At 42.5% G+C, this 17121-nt stretch overlaps 1 protein-coding gene across 1 annotated transcript in view; it reads right to left on the reverse strand.

Moving 5' to 3' along the window:
• Nucleotides 1-825: 825 nt before the first annotated feature.
• The window catches only part of jmy (junction mediating and regulatory protein, p53 cofactor), a 26261-nt gene continuing 9965 nt past the window's right edge, over nucleotides 826-17121 (reverse strand). Inside the window, exons 4-14 of the mRNA XM_080756695.1 lie at nucleotides 16556-16729; nucleotides 11339-11489; nucleotides 9620-9789; nucleotides 9001-9166; nucleotides 8353-8543; nucleotides 7866-7949; nucleotides 7686-7778; nucleotides 7135-7216; nucleotides 6431-6802; nucleotides 5229-5360; nucleotides 826-4843 (exon numbers count right to left, since the gene is read on the reverse strand). Coding sequence (XP_080612821.1) covers nucleotides 4509-4843; nucleotides 5229-5360; nucleotides 6431-6802; nucleotides 7135-7216; nucleotides 7686-7778; nucleotides 7866-7949; nucleotides 8353-8543; nucleotides 9001-9166; nucleotides 9620-9789; nucleotides 11339-11489; nucleotides 16556-16729 — 1950 coding nt within the window. The 3' untranslated portion in view covers nucleotides 826-4508. The remainder of the gene's footprint in view (nucleotides 4844-5228; nucleotides 5361-6430; nucleotides 6803-7134; nucleotides 7217-7685; nucleotides 7779-7865; nucleotides 7950-8352; nucleotides 8544-9000; nucleotides 9167-9619; nucleotides 9790-11338; nucleotides 11490-16555; nucleotides 16730-17121) is intronic.

A 17121-nucleotide genomic window follows, 5' to 3' on the forward strand; every position in this document is an offset into this window, starting at 1 on the left:
GTTATCATGATTATTAGTGAGGACCAATTATATGAAGATAAGTAGTGAAGTAGTGAAGTTGATGTTTGCCATTAAAAGTTTAGATAAACACAAATTAATTCATACACACAGTATTGCATGCATATTATTGTAGTGGTTCTCAAAGTGTGGTCAGGGTTAGAACCTTTACAGCTCTGTAACTCTGACTGTGTACAAAATGGAACCAAATGGACCCTTACAGATCTGTAACTCTGACAGTGTACAAATGAAATGGACCCTTACAGGTCTGTAACTCTTGACAGTGTACAAACGAAACCAAATGGACCCTTACAGGTCTGTAACTCTGAGAGTGTACAAATGGAACCAAATGGGCCCTTATGGGTTCATTTGGTTCCATTTGTACACTCTCAAGAGTTATAGGAGGCCATGAAATTAGAAGGTTTGAGAACCACCAGCATTGTAATTGTATAGCAGACGTTTAAGTCCACATACCAGCTCTGACCGGAAATGGTTTCAAATGTGACAGAACCAATTCCCGTTCCTCAATGTTGGATCCGGTTCCTGGATCCCAACCCTATTTACCATCTCATTAGCATAATGATAACGACGAGGAGGGAATCAGACTTGTGATAGTTTGTAGTGAACATGATTTATGTAACAGCTCCAATGTAATTCACAGGAATGTGTTCAACTTCAAATACTAAGTTCAGTAACGGTTAAAACAGTCTGATATTCATTTTACGTAATTTGGAGTAGAAAAATACCATTGGCATTGTTAAAAAGCTATAAGAATCTTTGTTATTCAAGTTATATTAAATAATCTTTATTTGAGTTATTTGCTCTAAATGTGTAAAGCAGCTCCGATTGGATAGAATATTGGAATGTTTTGGTGAAAACTGAAAAGTTTGACTTTGATGAAACAGTATGAACATGTACAGTACAGTAGCAAAGTACATTTACTTGAGTTCTGTACTTCATTATTTTTTCTGTGCTTTACTTGAGTATTTGTATTTTTGGATAATTCACTCTACTACATTTCAAAGACAAATATTGCACTTTTGCCTCCACTACATTTCTAGGAATGGGAAAAAAAAGTACATTATGAATGAACCACTTAGGCCCTATTAGCTCGTCTGCCTTCACCAGTGCAACAGTAGGCCAACAAAGCCCAGCCAGCCCTGTGTGTATGACCACAGATGAGCTAACCACTCGCTTTGATTGCATCTGTCTTAAAGCCCTTGATACTGTTGCTCCTTTTAAAACTAGGTGCCCTAAACCTAAAACTGAGCCCTGGTTGAATGACAGCACACGGAAGGTCCGAAAAGAATGCAGGCGAGCTGAACGTCAGTGGAAAAAGGATAGGCTAACGGTGTCATTTGACATTTTGCGTGATAGCTGGCGAAAATACCAGCAAAGTGTCAAAACTGAAAAGATGAAATATTTTTCAGATATCATTGTAACTAACTGTCACAAACCTCAGGTTTTATTTAAAACTATAAATGATATACTTGACGTCCCCCAGCCTATCTGTCTTGATGCTTCCCCTGAAAAATGTGAGCTCTTTTTACAGTTCTTTATTGACAAAGTGGCCAACATCAGGGCTAGCATCCCTACTCCGACACATGACCCTTCTATTGCTGTCACCTGCCCCACCACTTTCAGCCATTTTGAGCCTGTATCCCTTTTTCAGCTACAGGAAATAATTTCCCAAATAAAACCAACTGGCTCCCCTTTAGACGTCCTTCCCCCTCGTCTGGCTAAAGAAAGCAGTGAGGCTACCGGGCCAGATCTCCTTTTGATCATAAACCAGTGCCTGGCAGGTGATGTACCAGCAATTTTTAAACATGCTGTGGTACAGCCGCTGCTTAAAAAGCACAACCTTGATCCTTCTGTCCTATCCAACTTTCGGCCTATTTCCAAGCTCCCATTTAATTCCAAAGTTTTGGAAAAATGTGCCCTGGCCCAACTGATGCCCCATTTGAACACACATGGCATTCTGGAAGTGTTCCAGTCCGGGTACAAAGCTCTCCACAGCACCGAGACTGCACTGTTAAGAATATTTAATGACATATTTTTGGCTACAGACTCTGGTGACTCTCTCATTCTGGTGCTCTTGGATCTTACCGCGGCATTTGACACTGTAGATTACAGTATCTTGCTCTCTCGCTTGGAGCACTGGGTTGGCATTAAAGGGCCAGCACTAGAGTTTTTTAGTTCTTACTTGTCAGGGAGAAGTTTCCGTGTCACCCTAGGGGATGCCACATCCACCACAGCATCCCTCCATTGTGGAGTGCCACAGGGCTCTATTCTTGGACCAATTCTGTTTATGTTGTATCTGCTCCCCCTAGGATCTATTTTTCGAAAACACGGTGTTTCTTTCCATTGTTACGCTGATGACAGCCAAATTTATTTGCCTCTAAAGCGTAACAATCCTGACTCTTTAAAACCACTCCTTGCTTGCCTCGAGGATGTAAAAGCATGGCTGGCTTTAAACTTCCTAAACTTCAATGACAGCAAAACTGAAGTTATGGTGTTTGGGCCTACACAAGCACATGTGTCCCCTCCTGGTGTTTTAGGCCCCCTTGAGCCCTTCTTGAAGCCTACTGCCACCAATCTAGGTTTCAAAATCGACTCTGACCTAAAGATGGACAAACAGATAAATGAAGTAGTAAGAAAGAGCTTCTTCCAGCTTAGGAGGCTATCTAAGGTTAAGTCTTGTCTATCCCGCTCTGTGTTTGAAACTGTAATTCATGCTTTCATGACATCCCTCCTTGACTACTGTAATGCCCTGTATATTGGAGTAAACCAGGTTTCTATCTCTCGATTACAGCTAGTCCAGAACGCAGCTGCTAGGTTACTTACAGGCACACGTAAGCGAGACCACATCAGCCCTGTACTAGCCTCCCTCCACTGGCTTCCTGTGCGATACAGGATTGACTTTAAAGTATTGCTCTTTGTCTTTAAGTGTCTAAATGGTTTGGCACCCAGTTATTTATCTGAGCTGCTGAAACCCTATGCTCCGACACGGACGCTCAGGTCCTCTGACCAGCTTCTCCTGGTGGTGCCTAAAACCAGGCTGAAGCTCAGAGGTTACCGAGCCTTTGCAGTGGCAGCTCCCAAGCTCTGGAATGAGCTGCCTCTGCACACAAGACAAGCCCCCACCCTCCAGGTGTTTAAGTCACGCCTCAAGACTTACCTTTATTCCTTGGCTTTTCCAAGCACAGTATGAGATGTTTCGATGTTTAATGTGACACTGTGCATGTTGTTCGTGGTTGTTTTTGTGGTTTTTAAATGAAGTTGTGTTTTTTAATGTTTTACTGTAAAGCACTTTGGTACAACGTTGTTGTTTTAAAATGTGCTATATAAATAAAGATGGTATGGTATGGTATGGTATTAGCGATCCACATGCCGTGATGCGCAACTTGTTGTGAGCTTGTAGATCTGTGACTACTGCAAGAACCTTCACTTGTAGTTGAGTAATATTTGAGCATCACAACATGACACGTTGTGAGTTTGTAAATCGGCTAGGGTTGCTAGGGTTCAATTGGTTAAAAACAATCTATCACACAAAGATTTGGCATCCCCCCCTCCCCTGTAGTAACTCTGAGGACCCCCTAGGGGTCGCCGGACCCCCCGTTGAAGACTCATGGTCTAGGACAGTGCTTCTCAACCTTTTCTGGAAAATCTCAAAAGCGCACTTAAGTCTTGGTATGCAGAGTGAGTTTTCGTTGTACGTAATGTAACACTAATAGGCTCTATGCACAGCAGCCATATTGAAAGAAATTGGGCATCTTCCTTTCTTCCTGCACAGGTGTAACCAATGATACTACTTTTAATGCAGCACAGTGGTTCTCAAACGTGTTTTATTCTTCGAAGGACCCCCATAACTCTGAGAGCATACAAATGGAACCAAGTTGCGTAACGGGTCCATGTGGTTCCATTTGTACACCCTTAAGGGGTCATTTGGAACCCCCTCAAGCAGTGTTGCATTGGTGATTTGATTCTCTGGTGGGACGTTAAACTACGTCACGCGCACTTAACATCTCCACTATGGGATTTAACAGGTCACACAATGAACCCTTGTGATACTCTGCACTCGGCAGCCTTTGGTGTGGTACGGCGTGCAATGACAACACTACCTGGAAAACGCTTTGGGGATTTGTATCCGGCCAAGGATTAGTTGTAACCGGCCACGCATGTCGGGAGCCACGGGTGATTTGTAACTGGCCACGAGTGATTTGTAACCGGCCACACATGTCGGGAGCGACGGTGTTGTCGGACTCATGACTGTTGGTGTGTCTAGCAAACATACAGTATGCACCCCATACCATGGATCAGAGCCTTCATTAGTATCATTGGTAACACCTATGAAGGACGGCTGCTATGCATAGAGCCCATTATGAACATTAAGATGTATAATACGGCTGAATGTACTAAATAGAACAGGGCATTATATAATAGTATCATTGACCTGTGAAGGAAGTGAGGGAGAGACTTTCCAATATGTCTGCTATGCACAGGCTGATGAGTTAGTTGTCCCAGTCAGCGCCAGGCAGGCTGTCCTCATCGTCGTCGTCAGAATCGGAGTCGGGCGAAGCCTCCTTTATCCTCCTCAGAGCTTCGTGGATACTGCGGGTCAGAGCGTCCGCCGAGCGGGGCAGGTTCCCCAGGCCGCCTCGCCGGCCCCCGGGGGCATCCTGACGCGTGCGCACCTTCTTCAGCCGGACGCCGTTGCGGATTTGGGCCAAGATGTTGTTGCTCTCGTCATCGTCTGGGTCGGGGGCCAGGACCCGGAGCTCCGCCTTCCGCAGGTGGAAGCTGCCGCGCTTCAGAGACGCCAGGACCTCGTCCATGGGAGAGCAGGCTGGGGAAACACAACACAACAAACAGTATTACTTATTTAATGCATTTCAATTTAGAGAAGCCAATTATTATAGCCAATTAACCACTTAAACCTTATGTGGTGGACCAATGTGAGTCCCCCAGGGGTCTATACTAATTTTATTTTATTATACTAGTTTTCTGTTATTGTGGGGGAAAGTTTTAGCAGAACAAGCTCACAACACGACGCAACTTGAAACTTAAAACACTTCGGGAGTAAACATGCCCTAGGACGCTAGCGTACATGTGAATGAGCTCCGGTTGAAGTAGTACATTTTACTTGTAACGGAGTATTTCTATATTGCAGTATTGATACTTTTACTTACGTAAAACAAGCAAGTACTTTTTCCACCACTGTGCACACGTACCTCTCCTCCACTGCGAGGTCTCCATGGAGGCCGTTTTCCTCAGCTTCTTCCTGGCTGTGAGCAGCTGGCTGCTGTCAAAGAACTGTGGGGAGAACGCCATCGACACCTGGAGTGCAGAAGGTGACTCACACCCTGTCAAAAGATCAGGACCTTTTAGTTGACCATTCATTGTTTTTTTGGCATTGAACATTGGAACATATAGAAATCAAACTATGTTTGGAAAGATTATGACAAATAACTTAAATATAAACAGACAAGGACTGGTACCAAAAATCTAAAACAGTCCATGCATTTAATAATTTTATTAATTCTTCAAAAATATCAGTTCTTTCTAAAAAAAAAAGATCACACTCAAAGTGAGGGGCGCTCTTATCATCATACATCACATTCTGTGCTCAGCCAATCAAATCCTCACAAATGTCATTCGGCCTGGCCGTCTTCACTTTTATCCTCAATATGTACTTTGCTCAGTCAATCAAATCATCGCTATGGGGTGATCAGCCAATCATCAGCCAATGTTTGTTCACACAGACAGACAAAGCTGGGCATAGGAGGGGATGCGGCTCTCAAAGATTTGAGTACCGAACAAAAGTACATTTTCTGCGTAATAAGACTTGTATGAAGTCAATACTTGGTCTGGGCTACTTTTGAACAAATTATTTCATCAATCGGGCGTGGGCCGCGTGGCATGAAGTTGATCAGCCTGTGGCACTGTTGAGGTGTTGTGGGAGGCCTGGTTTGCTTTGATAACAGCCATAAGCTCATTTTATTGTCTCACACCTTCCTCTTGACAATGCAATTATTATCTGTGAGGTTCAGGTCAGGCCAGATGGCTGGTCAGTTATAACCTGACTCCGCCAGTTGGAAGACGCTTGCTTCACATTTGTTTCACAACCAACTTCCATCTGGGATCACTGTAGCCCAATCGCTGAAGAAGGCTGTGATTAGAAGATCCTGCCCGTAGCTGCTGCTGATTGGCCCACCATGGGCCAATTCATCTGCAGTTCCTGAGCGTCACCAGATGGGGCTTTATTGTGAACTAGTGAATCAATACCGCCCCCATCTGGCAGAGTCAGATTAGGTCAGTTAAGCACAGTAATACCATGGTCAGTACACCAATAGCCTCAGGGTCCGCAGGCGTTTTGTTTGAGAGAAAACCTTTTTGAAGGCCGTGTGCGGTGAATAATTGTGACAGGACCTACCTGCTGCAGGTCTCTGCACCAGGCTACAGCGGGAGTCCTGCTCCCCTTCCTCGTCCTGCTGCTCCTCCCCTGCGTAGGAGGGGTGTGGAGGTGGAGGAGGGGGTGGAGGGGGGGGTGGAGGTGGAGGGCCCAAGGAAAGGAGAGAGGAGGGCGGGAGATCTGAGAGTAGAGGCATGGAGGAGGCGAAAGGAGGGATACGGGAACCGCCGAACGACACACTCTCGTAGCCGCAGGCGTCAGACGGCGGTCTGGAGAGCGGAGGGAGACTCAAGGTGCCGTCAGTTTGGACGCTGGCCGACTGGGTGTCAGGCTGCTGTGATGATGCTCTGCCACCTTGGGTAGCACTGTGCTGCTCCCATGCTCTACACGCTCCTAGGGCAGTGGTGGAACAAGTACGCAATTGTTTTACAAAAGTATTGGCATCAAAATGTAATTAAAGTACCAAGAGTAAAAGTACCTATTATGCAGAAATGTCCCATTTCAAGTTTTCAAATGGCAGATCTACAAGCTCACGATGCGTTGCATCGGGACAAATTGTGAGGTTGTAGATCGCCTATTTCCGAATGGTCATATGAATAATATATATGAATACAACTTACACTTTAGGCTTTGTAAACTAAATGTGCGAAAGGCAGCTATGACAATTGACATGAATAGGCCTATACAAAGAAATGACTGACGCTAACTTTTTTGTGTGACTATACCTGCTCCGCCGGCTCTCCTCTTGGTGTAAGACTGTCCCAGACGCAGTCTACTGGACTTCAGAGTCACGTGACCAGGATAGCGCTGTGTGGCCAGAACAGAAAAAGCCAAGGTCAGAAAATTTTATTGCGTGAAGGGTCGTTCCATGACAGTCACGTGGACTAATTTATTGTAGAAGTTACCATTGTGGTCAAAATGTTATATATACAATGGCTACGAGGAGGGGAGGCACTCTGCTCTGCCAGTGACCGTGGTAAAAATCCATGGTAAATGGTGCATTTATAATAGCGCCTTTATCCAAGGCGGTTTACATAGATTGTGCATTACATTCCTCCCTTTCATACACCGATGACAGAGGAAACCACCAAACTGCACATTGGGAGCAATTAGGGGTTCAGAGTCTTGCTCACGGACACTTTGACACTAACTCTGGAGGAGGCCGGGATCAAACTGGGCACCTTGTGGTTTCCATGCGGCCACCTACTGGCCACTCTACCCCTGAGCCACTGCCGCCCCCGCACGGACTCACGTTGCTTATTGTTGCACTTCATACCTGTTTGAAGCTGCGAAGTCTGTCCAACGTTCTCTGTCTCTCCTGACTCACTCGAGCATTTCCCTTCTCCTCATCTTCATCAGGATCTCCTCTCTAGACAGAGAATTAAAATAATTAAAACACACATAATACACATAAAGTATTATTGAGATAATAATGCAGGCATTCTGTCCCTTGTACCTGCTGTGGTGCTAGAAGTGGATCGATGTCATCACACCCATGACGCTGCTGCAACTTCTGGTTGTGATTCACTATACAAATCTCCTACAACACAAAAACAATGGCACATATTACACTGGTTCTCAAATGTGGGTACAAAAATATATTTTGTACACTCTGAAAAGTGTAGTTTTTCTTAGCTTAGCTTCTTGTTTTAGAGGTAGGTTTTCCTAGCTAGAAAATACATGAATCTTCACACTGTTTTACAGAGTACAATGTTTTGACCTGGTCAAGGTTTTCTCCAGGTACAATGAGACAGTCTCATTGAAGACCTTGTACCGGTCAAAATGTTCCTAATAGTAGCTTTGAAAACGGTGTGCGGATTATTTTCTTTTCAGTCTACGTGTCTTTGTTATCCAGCACCTGGCTGTGCAGTGCACCTTCTGGACAGCATTGGGTTTTCTTAGCGTATACCTTCTTGCTTTTAAGGTAGGTTCTCTTAGTGTACCTTCTTGTTTTTGAGGTAGGTTTTCTTGGCGGTGATGCGTCCTCGCCGGGCTTCCAGCTGTCGTATCTTGCGCTGCAGGTCGTGAAGTTCTTCATCTGTCGGAGGAGTCTGAGCGACCACACCGTCCTCAGCACCTTCCATGGCGTCAGGACTCTCGTAGGCGTCATAGTATACCACCTCGTCCTGGTACTCTGATGGGGTGCAACGGTTAATCAAACTCAGCGATTATGAAAACATAGCTGTTTTCTCCTAAGTCAGTGGTTTTCCACCAGTGATCCTTATGGGTGTTACAGCTGGTCCCCAGCTAAATGAGGGAGAGTCCCTTATAGATCTTTAACTCTTGAGATATTAAAATGAAACCAAGCATTATCATTAAACATCTGCATTACACAATTAGAGAATGTAGAAGAATTGTCATTTTGATCAATATTGGCCTGTTATCTCTCCTATGGTACGAACATCAACACAGCATGGCATTGTGGACAAATTTGTATCCTACCAAAACAAAATATTCAACGTTTTGGGTCTGAGAGAAATCTCATCAAATGGTGGTCCGTGGCTCAAATGCCGAATAAATAATGAGCCTTGATATGAAAAAGGTTGAAAATCACTGAAATAAGTGATTCAAATAAACAATGCTATAAGTACCGTTCATGCGTCTCCTCAGACTGTGTAGCTGTGCATTGAGCAGGAGTTCCTCACATCGCAGGACCTCCGCCTGGATATCATACAACTGCAGCTGCAGCTTGTAGTACAGCGCCTCCATGTGGTCCAGACGCACCATTGCATCATCCCCACCTTGTAAACTTTGCATCTGGATGCACACAGCCAACCAGTCAGTGGTGTAAAGTGACTAAGTAAATGTACTGTATACAACTTGCTTCTACTTAAGTACAATTTTGAGGTACTTTTACTTTACTCGTGTATTTCCTATTTTCAATACTTTTACTTCTAGACGCATATTTCATACATATGATATCTTGTGAAATGGGACATTCTACATTATGAGTAGTAGGCCTACCATATATTTTGATACCAATACTTTTGGTACATATTTAATTCTGGACTTTTACTTGTAACAGAGTAGTTCTACATTGCAGTATTGATACTTAGGTAACAAAACTAACTGAGTCCTTTTTCTCCACTACATTTAGTCGACTAAATATACAATCTTTGTCGCTAAAACATTCCAGATGACAAAAAATATGCCTAAACTAAGATCTAATGTGCTGTCCCTATCAACAGTGTGGTCACAGTGTGTCGTTACCTGCTCCTTCAGGCCGTGCTTGCTCTGTTCCAGACAGATCTCCTTGGCTCTCATCATCTGCAGGGTCTCCTTGGACGCGGCGTACTGCAGTCTCTCCATGCGCTCCACGGCTGACGCCCACGACGACCTGCCCAGCTTCTTCTGGTCGGCACGCATGCGCTCGTACATTGCTGCCCAAACCAATCACAAACAATATACAGGACATGTGAGCAGTGTTGATTTCGTCGACTAATACTATGACAAAACATGTTCGACTACCTTTTTTCACTGATGATGACTAAGACTAAATATATCGACAATTTCGTCAACAAATAAGTACACTTTTTACACTGCATGCTGAAAATAGCAGATCTACCTACGTGTTCTAGTACTATTTAATGAGTTTGTCTGTATATTTAATTTTGCTGTGATGAAGACCTTCCGAGGTCGAAAAACCTTTAAAATAAATATTTCTTTCACTTCGTCAATGTTGGGTTTTTAATTCACTCTATGACTGCTAATGACTTATATATACGTGTTTTAATAGCCATCTGTTGTCTGCGAATTTCCCCTGCATGCACGGAGCGTGCTCACGCATGTGTAGACTAATGTTATAAGTAGGATCTTCTCTGGCTCATAACTCATGTGTAGACTAATGTTATAAGTAGGATCTTCTCTGGCTCATAACTCATGTGTAGACTACTCTTATAAGTAGGATCTTCTCTGGCTCATAACTCATGTGTAGACTAATGTTATAAGTAGGATCTTCTCTGGCTCATAACTCATGTGTAGACTACTGTTATAAGTAGGATCTTCTCTGGCTCATAACTCATGTGTAGACTACTGTTATAAGTAGGATCTTCTCTGGCTCATAACTCATGTGTAGACTACTTTATAAGTAGGATCTTCTCTGGCTCATAACTCATGTGTAGACTAATGTTATAAGTAGGATCTTCTCTGGCTCATAACTCATGTGTAGACTAATGTTATAAGTAGGATCTTCTCTGGCTCATAACTCATGTGTAGACTAATGTTATAAGTAGGATCTTCTCTGGCTCATAACTCATGTGTAGACTAATGATATAAGTAGGATCTTCTCTGGCTCATAACTCATGTGTAGACTACTGTTATAAGTAGGATCTTCTCTGGCTCATAACTCATGTGTAGACTACTGTTATAAGTAGGATCTTCTCTGGCTCATAACTCATGTGTAGACTACTGTTATAAGTAGGATATTCTCTGGCTCATAACTCATGTGTAGACTACTGTTATAAGTAGGATCTTCTCTGGCTCATAACTCATGTGTAGACTACTGTTATAAGTAGGATATTCTCTGGCTCATAACTCATGTGTAGACTACTGTTATAAGTAGGATCTTCTCTGGCTCATAATGTGAAAACTATGCCGCTGTCCATTGTGCTGATCAGACATCCGAGGTTCGGATTTTATTTCAGATTTTTCATCTCATCTTGATTGAAATGTAAACGTTTCTCGAGAAAGATACAGTAGCTATCGTGAGCGAATGCTAACATTTGCCTTTTCTTCCAATGGAGGTCTGCGAGCAAGTTGCGAGTGGGGAATACGGAAGAACTCGAGTAGTAATCTCCTGGCCCCGGCCCCGTGCAAGCTATTTACCATTTGTGGCCACCAGGTGTTCAATTTCTGTGATCATTTGTTAAAATAATTTCTGAAACATTTTGACTCTCACCAGTGGTTATTTAGTTTAAGTGTAGTGTTTACCTTTCTGTGCTCTGGTGGTGGTTTCAAAGAACTTGACGGTGAGATCCTGGATGGAACGCACGGCAGCATTAGCCTTCCTCGTCCACTCCTCATCCTCCTTCCTCAAGCCATCCACACGACGAGGTCCCAGCCGCTCCGTCTCCAACGAGATCTGAAAGGGTTTTAAAAGAAAAAACACTAGAGATGTACCGATTTTTTCCTTACCAATACAGTTTCTGATCTGTATTGGATCTGTACTACTTGAGTATTGGTCCGATCCGATACCAGTGTAATAAACAAATACAAATATATAGGAGTGTTAATTACAGTTTTTCAGGATTGTTAACACACGTTTCTCAAAGCAATAACGACAACAAGTGGTTTACCACTGCTTTAAATATATCATTTTTACGAATTGTTTTAACCTAAGTGGGTGGCAATATCTTTAGATCACTTCCAGCCAATCAGAATCCACCAGAAAGACATCTGGGACGCAAGTCGGTCTCATTATAATTAAATCAGAGTCAACAACCTTTTCTGGATTAGGGTTGGCGGGAATATATTTGAAAGCATCCGCAGCCCACGATCTGCCCACCACGTAATGTATTGAGTGTTCAGATGGGTGAGCTGACTTTAAACCTTGGTCCCCATTTTGGGCCTGTCGATTATTATTATTATTATGCACATTTTCAAACGTTTTCCTCAAACAACAACCAATATACAAGTTTACAAAGTGTTGCAAATTATATTGGCTATATTCACTGTGTGGAGAAGAAAAAAAGATAGAATAGGGCTTAAGTTGTTGAAACACCATTCAATTTGTGATGTTGTAAATTGTAATACCAGTATGGAGCAGTAGGTGTCACTCCAGGTCAAGGCAGTGACCTGGAGTAAAACATGCCCATGCATGTTTGATGTTAAACGTTTACAGTGATACCACTAAACAATGGAGCTGAAGTAGAACACAAATTATGTCTACACCACTGACCTATAATAAACTACAGTGGTTGAGAGGTTTACACTCTGAATGACTGTGGCTTTTGTTCTCTTTCGTTTGCAAGCAGTGTTGCCAGATTGTGTCAGAGAAATAAGCAACCAGGTCTATGAAAACAATTCCAAAAGAACAGAATATAGGCCGAGCACACACTGACAGCTATTTCAAAATAGCAGATCTACAAGCACACAACCCATCTGCAACATGTGAGCTGGTAGATCTGCTATTTGAAAAATAAATCTTGGATAAACCAAAAATGAATGTGGAATATTTGAGCATTTTGAATACACACATTGTTTGGGGGTCCCTGGCACAACATATTTTCAGATGGGCGTGAAATGTTTACCACTGAGCTAATAGAGCCTGTCTGATGCGCGTGTCCAACCTACCTAGACAGACACTAGTCAACCGAAGAGCAGCGAGACCAAATGCAACAACCACCCCAATTAACCTATTGACTGCTAAGGATGACTTTTGCAACTTTATTATTCTTTTCTCAGAGAGAGAGAGAGAGAGAGAGAGAGAGAGAATTTAATAATTAAAGTCACATGAAATAGCATGTAATGAATCAAACAACTTGGTGATTAGACTCCCCATAATCTGTAATTACTCACCTTGGTTACTCAGACACTCAAACCAACAATCACCTGCACCATGAATAATGTAACATCAGAAAATACAACACCATTCATTCATTAATGTCTTCATAGGGGAGAGGCAGAGAGAGAGAGAGAGAGAGAGAGAGCTAAGAAAACTAAGCAGGAATATGCTAGGTTCAGTGTTTACCTGGAATCCTATATTTTATACGAGGCACTACATTGTTCACCCTGCCCTCTATTTATGTGACTATTTACCTTGTTTATTGAATAGAGTTCATTGTCGCTCTGCTTATTTTTATCTCACATTTAAACAGTGCGCAAAACCGCGTCCTTTGAACGGCCCTGAGTCGGCTCAATCGAACTTTTCAACGTACGACACGGCAACTTGCTCGCTTTAGCTCTGGTGTGTGTGTATATATATATATAAAGTCTAGTCTAGTTGTTGTAGGTGAGAGGCACTTCCGAATTGGACACAGATGTGGTTATAAGCACAACCCGTGTAGGATTTACAATGTGTTCTGTGACTGGAGTTGAGTTGAAAGGCATTTTTTGCAATTGTGTGGTTTTGCATAAGGTTTGAGGAGAGAGCACTCTGACAACAGCTGTCTTGACTGACAATCCTATAATGTGAAACTAGAACTCCCACAAGTTCCCAACATACATGTGAGGATAAAGCACATGTCTTATTCATGATGCCGTCTGAGCCCACTGCACGAAATTAGACACTGATGTAACCGCTCTGCCATGAGATAGGACCGTCACACAATGCAATGCATGTAGTCCAAGACTTACTTCCTGTATCTGTGTGACGTAGGTATACACAGAATGCACACAGAATAACTCTTCCTTCACAGGTGAAACGATGATGCTAATTAAGGCTCTGTTCCATTTAGTCCACAGTGGTTCTCAAACTATTTAATTTCAATGCCCCCCATAACTCTTATGGGTCCATTTGGTAGTAAGAGTACTGAAAATGGGAAATACTCCAGTAAAGTGCAAATAACTAAAAAAATTACAGTACTTAGTTACTTTACACCACTGTCAGCTCACACATCAAAACCTCTCTCTGCCAACATCAACATCGAGTATGATGCAAACTCTATGCAAATGTTGCATCCTGGCTGGCCGAGAGCTCTCTCAAGCTCAGCTTTTTAAATGTGTTAAACTATTTGCTCTGGTCAAAAGTACAGTAGTTACAGTGCACTGAGTGCAGATGGAGGAATACACATAATGATTAGTAGAATTTAAGGTGCTTGTACATCTTTCTCCTGTCTCTCCAACAGCGCATAAATCATACTCCCTTCCCCTTTCTTCACATTATAGACGATGTACATTAACATTAGATGCTGCCACATCCCCCAAGTCAGTATTTATGTGAGAAACCAAATGGCCTTTGTTCTGTCTGTAAACATGAGGAAGCCTTTTATTTGCATACAGCTTTTTGTTTTGTTTTCAACCGTTGGAATTGCCCTCGGGGGGAACAGGTGTCGGAGTTCAACCCTCTCAATGGAACTGGCAGAGAAAAGGACAAGCAGGCCGGGAAGATTGCAACCGTACTTGATGTTAAAGAAAACCTTACCGAAAACTGTAAATGCACAAAATCCCAAACTCAAAACGTACTGGTTAAATAAAGGTTAAACTTAAAGGAATGGCTGACCTTAAAATACAGTTGAGCTTATAGTGGAACAATTTAGACACATTTTAGACTAGTTTTTATTTGTTGTAGCATCTAGGTTTGTCACAATTATTACATAGTCTAATCGCAATTTTTCTGAGATAATTGCAATTATTTTGGCATAATTGCTTAATCGTTTCCAATGTTGAAAGATGTTCGTACATAAACAAGAATAACTCAGTCATAACTGCCAGGTGCAGAAAGCTCTTGTTTATGAACATCTATCATCAGATCAGTTTGTGTGCCGCCGCCTCTGCCTCAGCTCACGGCTTCACGTCGCAGCGTTCAGAGTATGGGATTTATAGACTATGGGTTTTATGGGTAAGTCTCCCATTGGCTTAGAACTTTGAGTGTCCACTACGGTCACTACTAGAGGTAGTAGCAAATGTAGTCCAGGTGTTTGATTCAAACACCTGGCAAAAAGTTGAAATAGCAGATCTACAAGCTTACAACTTGTCGTAAACTTGCAGATAAAGTATAACATTTATACATTTATTATGGTTTATTTTATTATTTGGCTGTTGTAACAATGTACAATGTAGCGTTTGAAAGTGTAATTATGTATTCTGCCGCTTGGCCAGTTCCCACTTGAAGAATGTATATTTCAGTTATTTGTCATAACTCAGTTTTCTACAAAGAATGACAATTTTCTACACTTGAACCACAATGCCCCTTCTCAGGGGTGAATATTGGGAAAAACATAGATTTACATGATCACAGCACGTCACAACAAACTTTTAGATCAGTTATTGTAGCCGCTGAAGAGATTTGATGCAGAGGTCTATGATCAATGAAAGGCTTAAGTGGTTAAAGATTTTACGATAATTACACTAGAGACAATCAAAGTGAAAAGGCACAGTCATAACACATTTATACGTTAGAATTTTAACAATTACGGTTCCTCCTAAATGATGATAGCGGTTCTATTTAACGATTCCTAGAGGCTATGCGCATGACATCATTATACAAATGGACCCTTACAGGTCTGTAACTCAGAGAGTGTACAAATTAAACCAAATGGACCCTTACAGGTCTGTAACTTTTAGAGTGTACAAATGGAACCAAATGGACCCTTATACAGGTCCATAACTCTGAGAGGGTACAAATAAAAATAATGGAATGAGTTGCGGTGTTCCTGGAAATGTGAAACTTTGAGAACCATCGGTATTGTATCGTATTAGGAGGCGTGAAGTCCACATAGCACTCTGACAGTGTGATAAAACCTGGTCATGGAATTTCAGCACTTGCGCAGGAGACCGGGGTTCAAATCGGGCATAGAACAAGGTTACAGAGTGAAGCTTTAAAATAAAGTACAATCAGTGGTAGTTTAACGGAGATGATTTGGAATAGCTAAAGCTGGCAGGCAGGCTATAGCTGGCATTACCTCAGAAACTATCTCACCCGTATAATTAATCAGTCAGATTATCCATATATCCTGCTGTGTCTTTCAGCACCGCTGTCACCGAGGCAGAGATCTCTACCTGTTTCTCGCACCCTCTGCCTGCGTATGACAGTGGTTCAAAGTAACAAAGTACAATTACAAGTACTGTACTTTTTCGAGTTATTTGTACTACTTTACTTGACTGGATGCAAGTTACTAGTTACTTTGTAGATTTTGATTATTATTATTACAAACATACATTAACCAATTCAGCCATATATACACATGCGTGCACGCACGCACGACATCTCAAAGCATTGTGAGATGTCGTGACATCTCAACGCATTGTGAGCTTATAGATGCTGCTGAAGTATAAATCAGGCTTCATCGTCTGCCAGTAAAATGATATAAAAACTTCTTGTTTGAAACTTGATATTTCTGTGAAACTTCAAATGGCTGCGGGACTTGCTTACTTAAGGGTGGCAGCTTTTGTGTGTGTGTGCATGCTATAACATGAATTGAGAAACGGACCATTTTTCCTGGCCCACACAAGGTGTGTGTGTGTGTGTGTGTGTGTGTGCGTGCGTACCTTTATCTGTTGTTTGCGCAGCATGGCCAGCTCTCTCATGTCCCTGAAGGGTTGCAGCAGGTAGTGGTAGAGCTGCGTGGTGGCCTCCAGTAGCTCTCCAAACACCTGGTCCTCCTCCGCGTACACCTGCAGCAGCTCCACCATGCTGTCCAACGCCCGGTGCTTCTCCAGCAGCTGCACAGGCACAGAGCATGTCCATGATTTACCCCGTTAACACCTGAGACCACATTCTACAAATGTCTTCTAAATCATGACACTTTTCTGAAATCAGTGGTTCTCAAACTATTTCATGTCAAGGACCCCATAGTGTGTGTGTGTGTGTGTGTGTGTGTGTGTGTGTGTGTGTGTGTGTGTGTGTGTGTGTGTGTGTGTGTGTGTGTGTGTGTGTGTGTGTGTGTGTGTGTGTGTGTGAGAGAGAGAGATACCCTTTTTAGCTTTTAGCTGACAAAGACTACAAATAAAAACAAAGCTATGATGACTAAAACTAGTACCATCATGCTGCGTTGTGAGCTTGCAGAGTGGTTAATGTATGTTTTGAAATAATAATAAAACTGAAGTAAAGTACT

Source organism: Protomyctophum bolini (assembly GCF_963924005.1).
Source record: "Protomyctophum bolini genome assembly, chromosome: 22".
Classification (NCBI taxonomy): Eukaryota; Metazoa; Chordata; class Actinopteri; order Myctophiformes; family Myctophidae; genus Protomyctophum; species Protomyctophum bolini.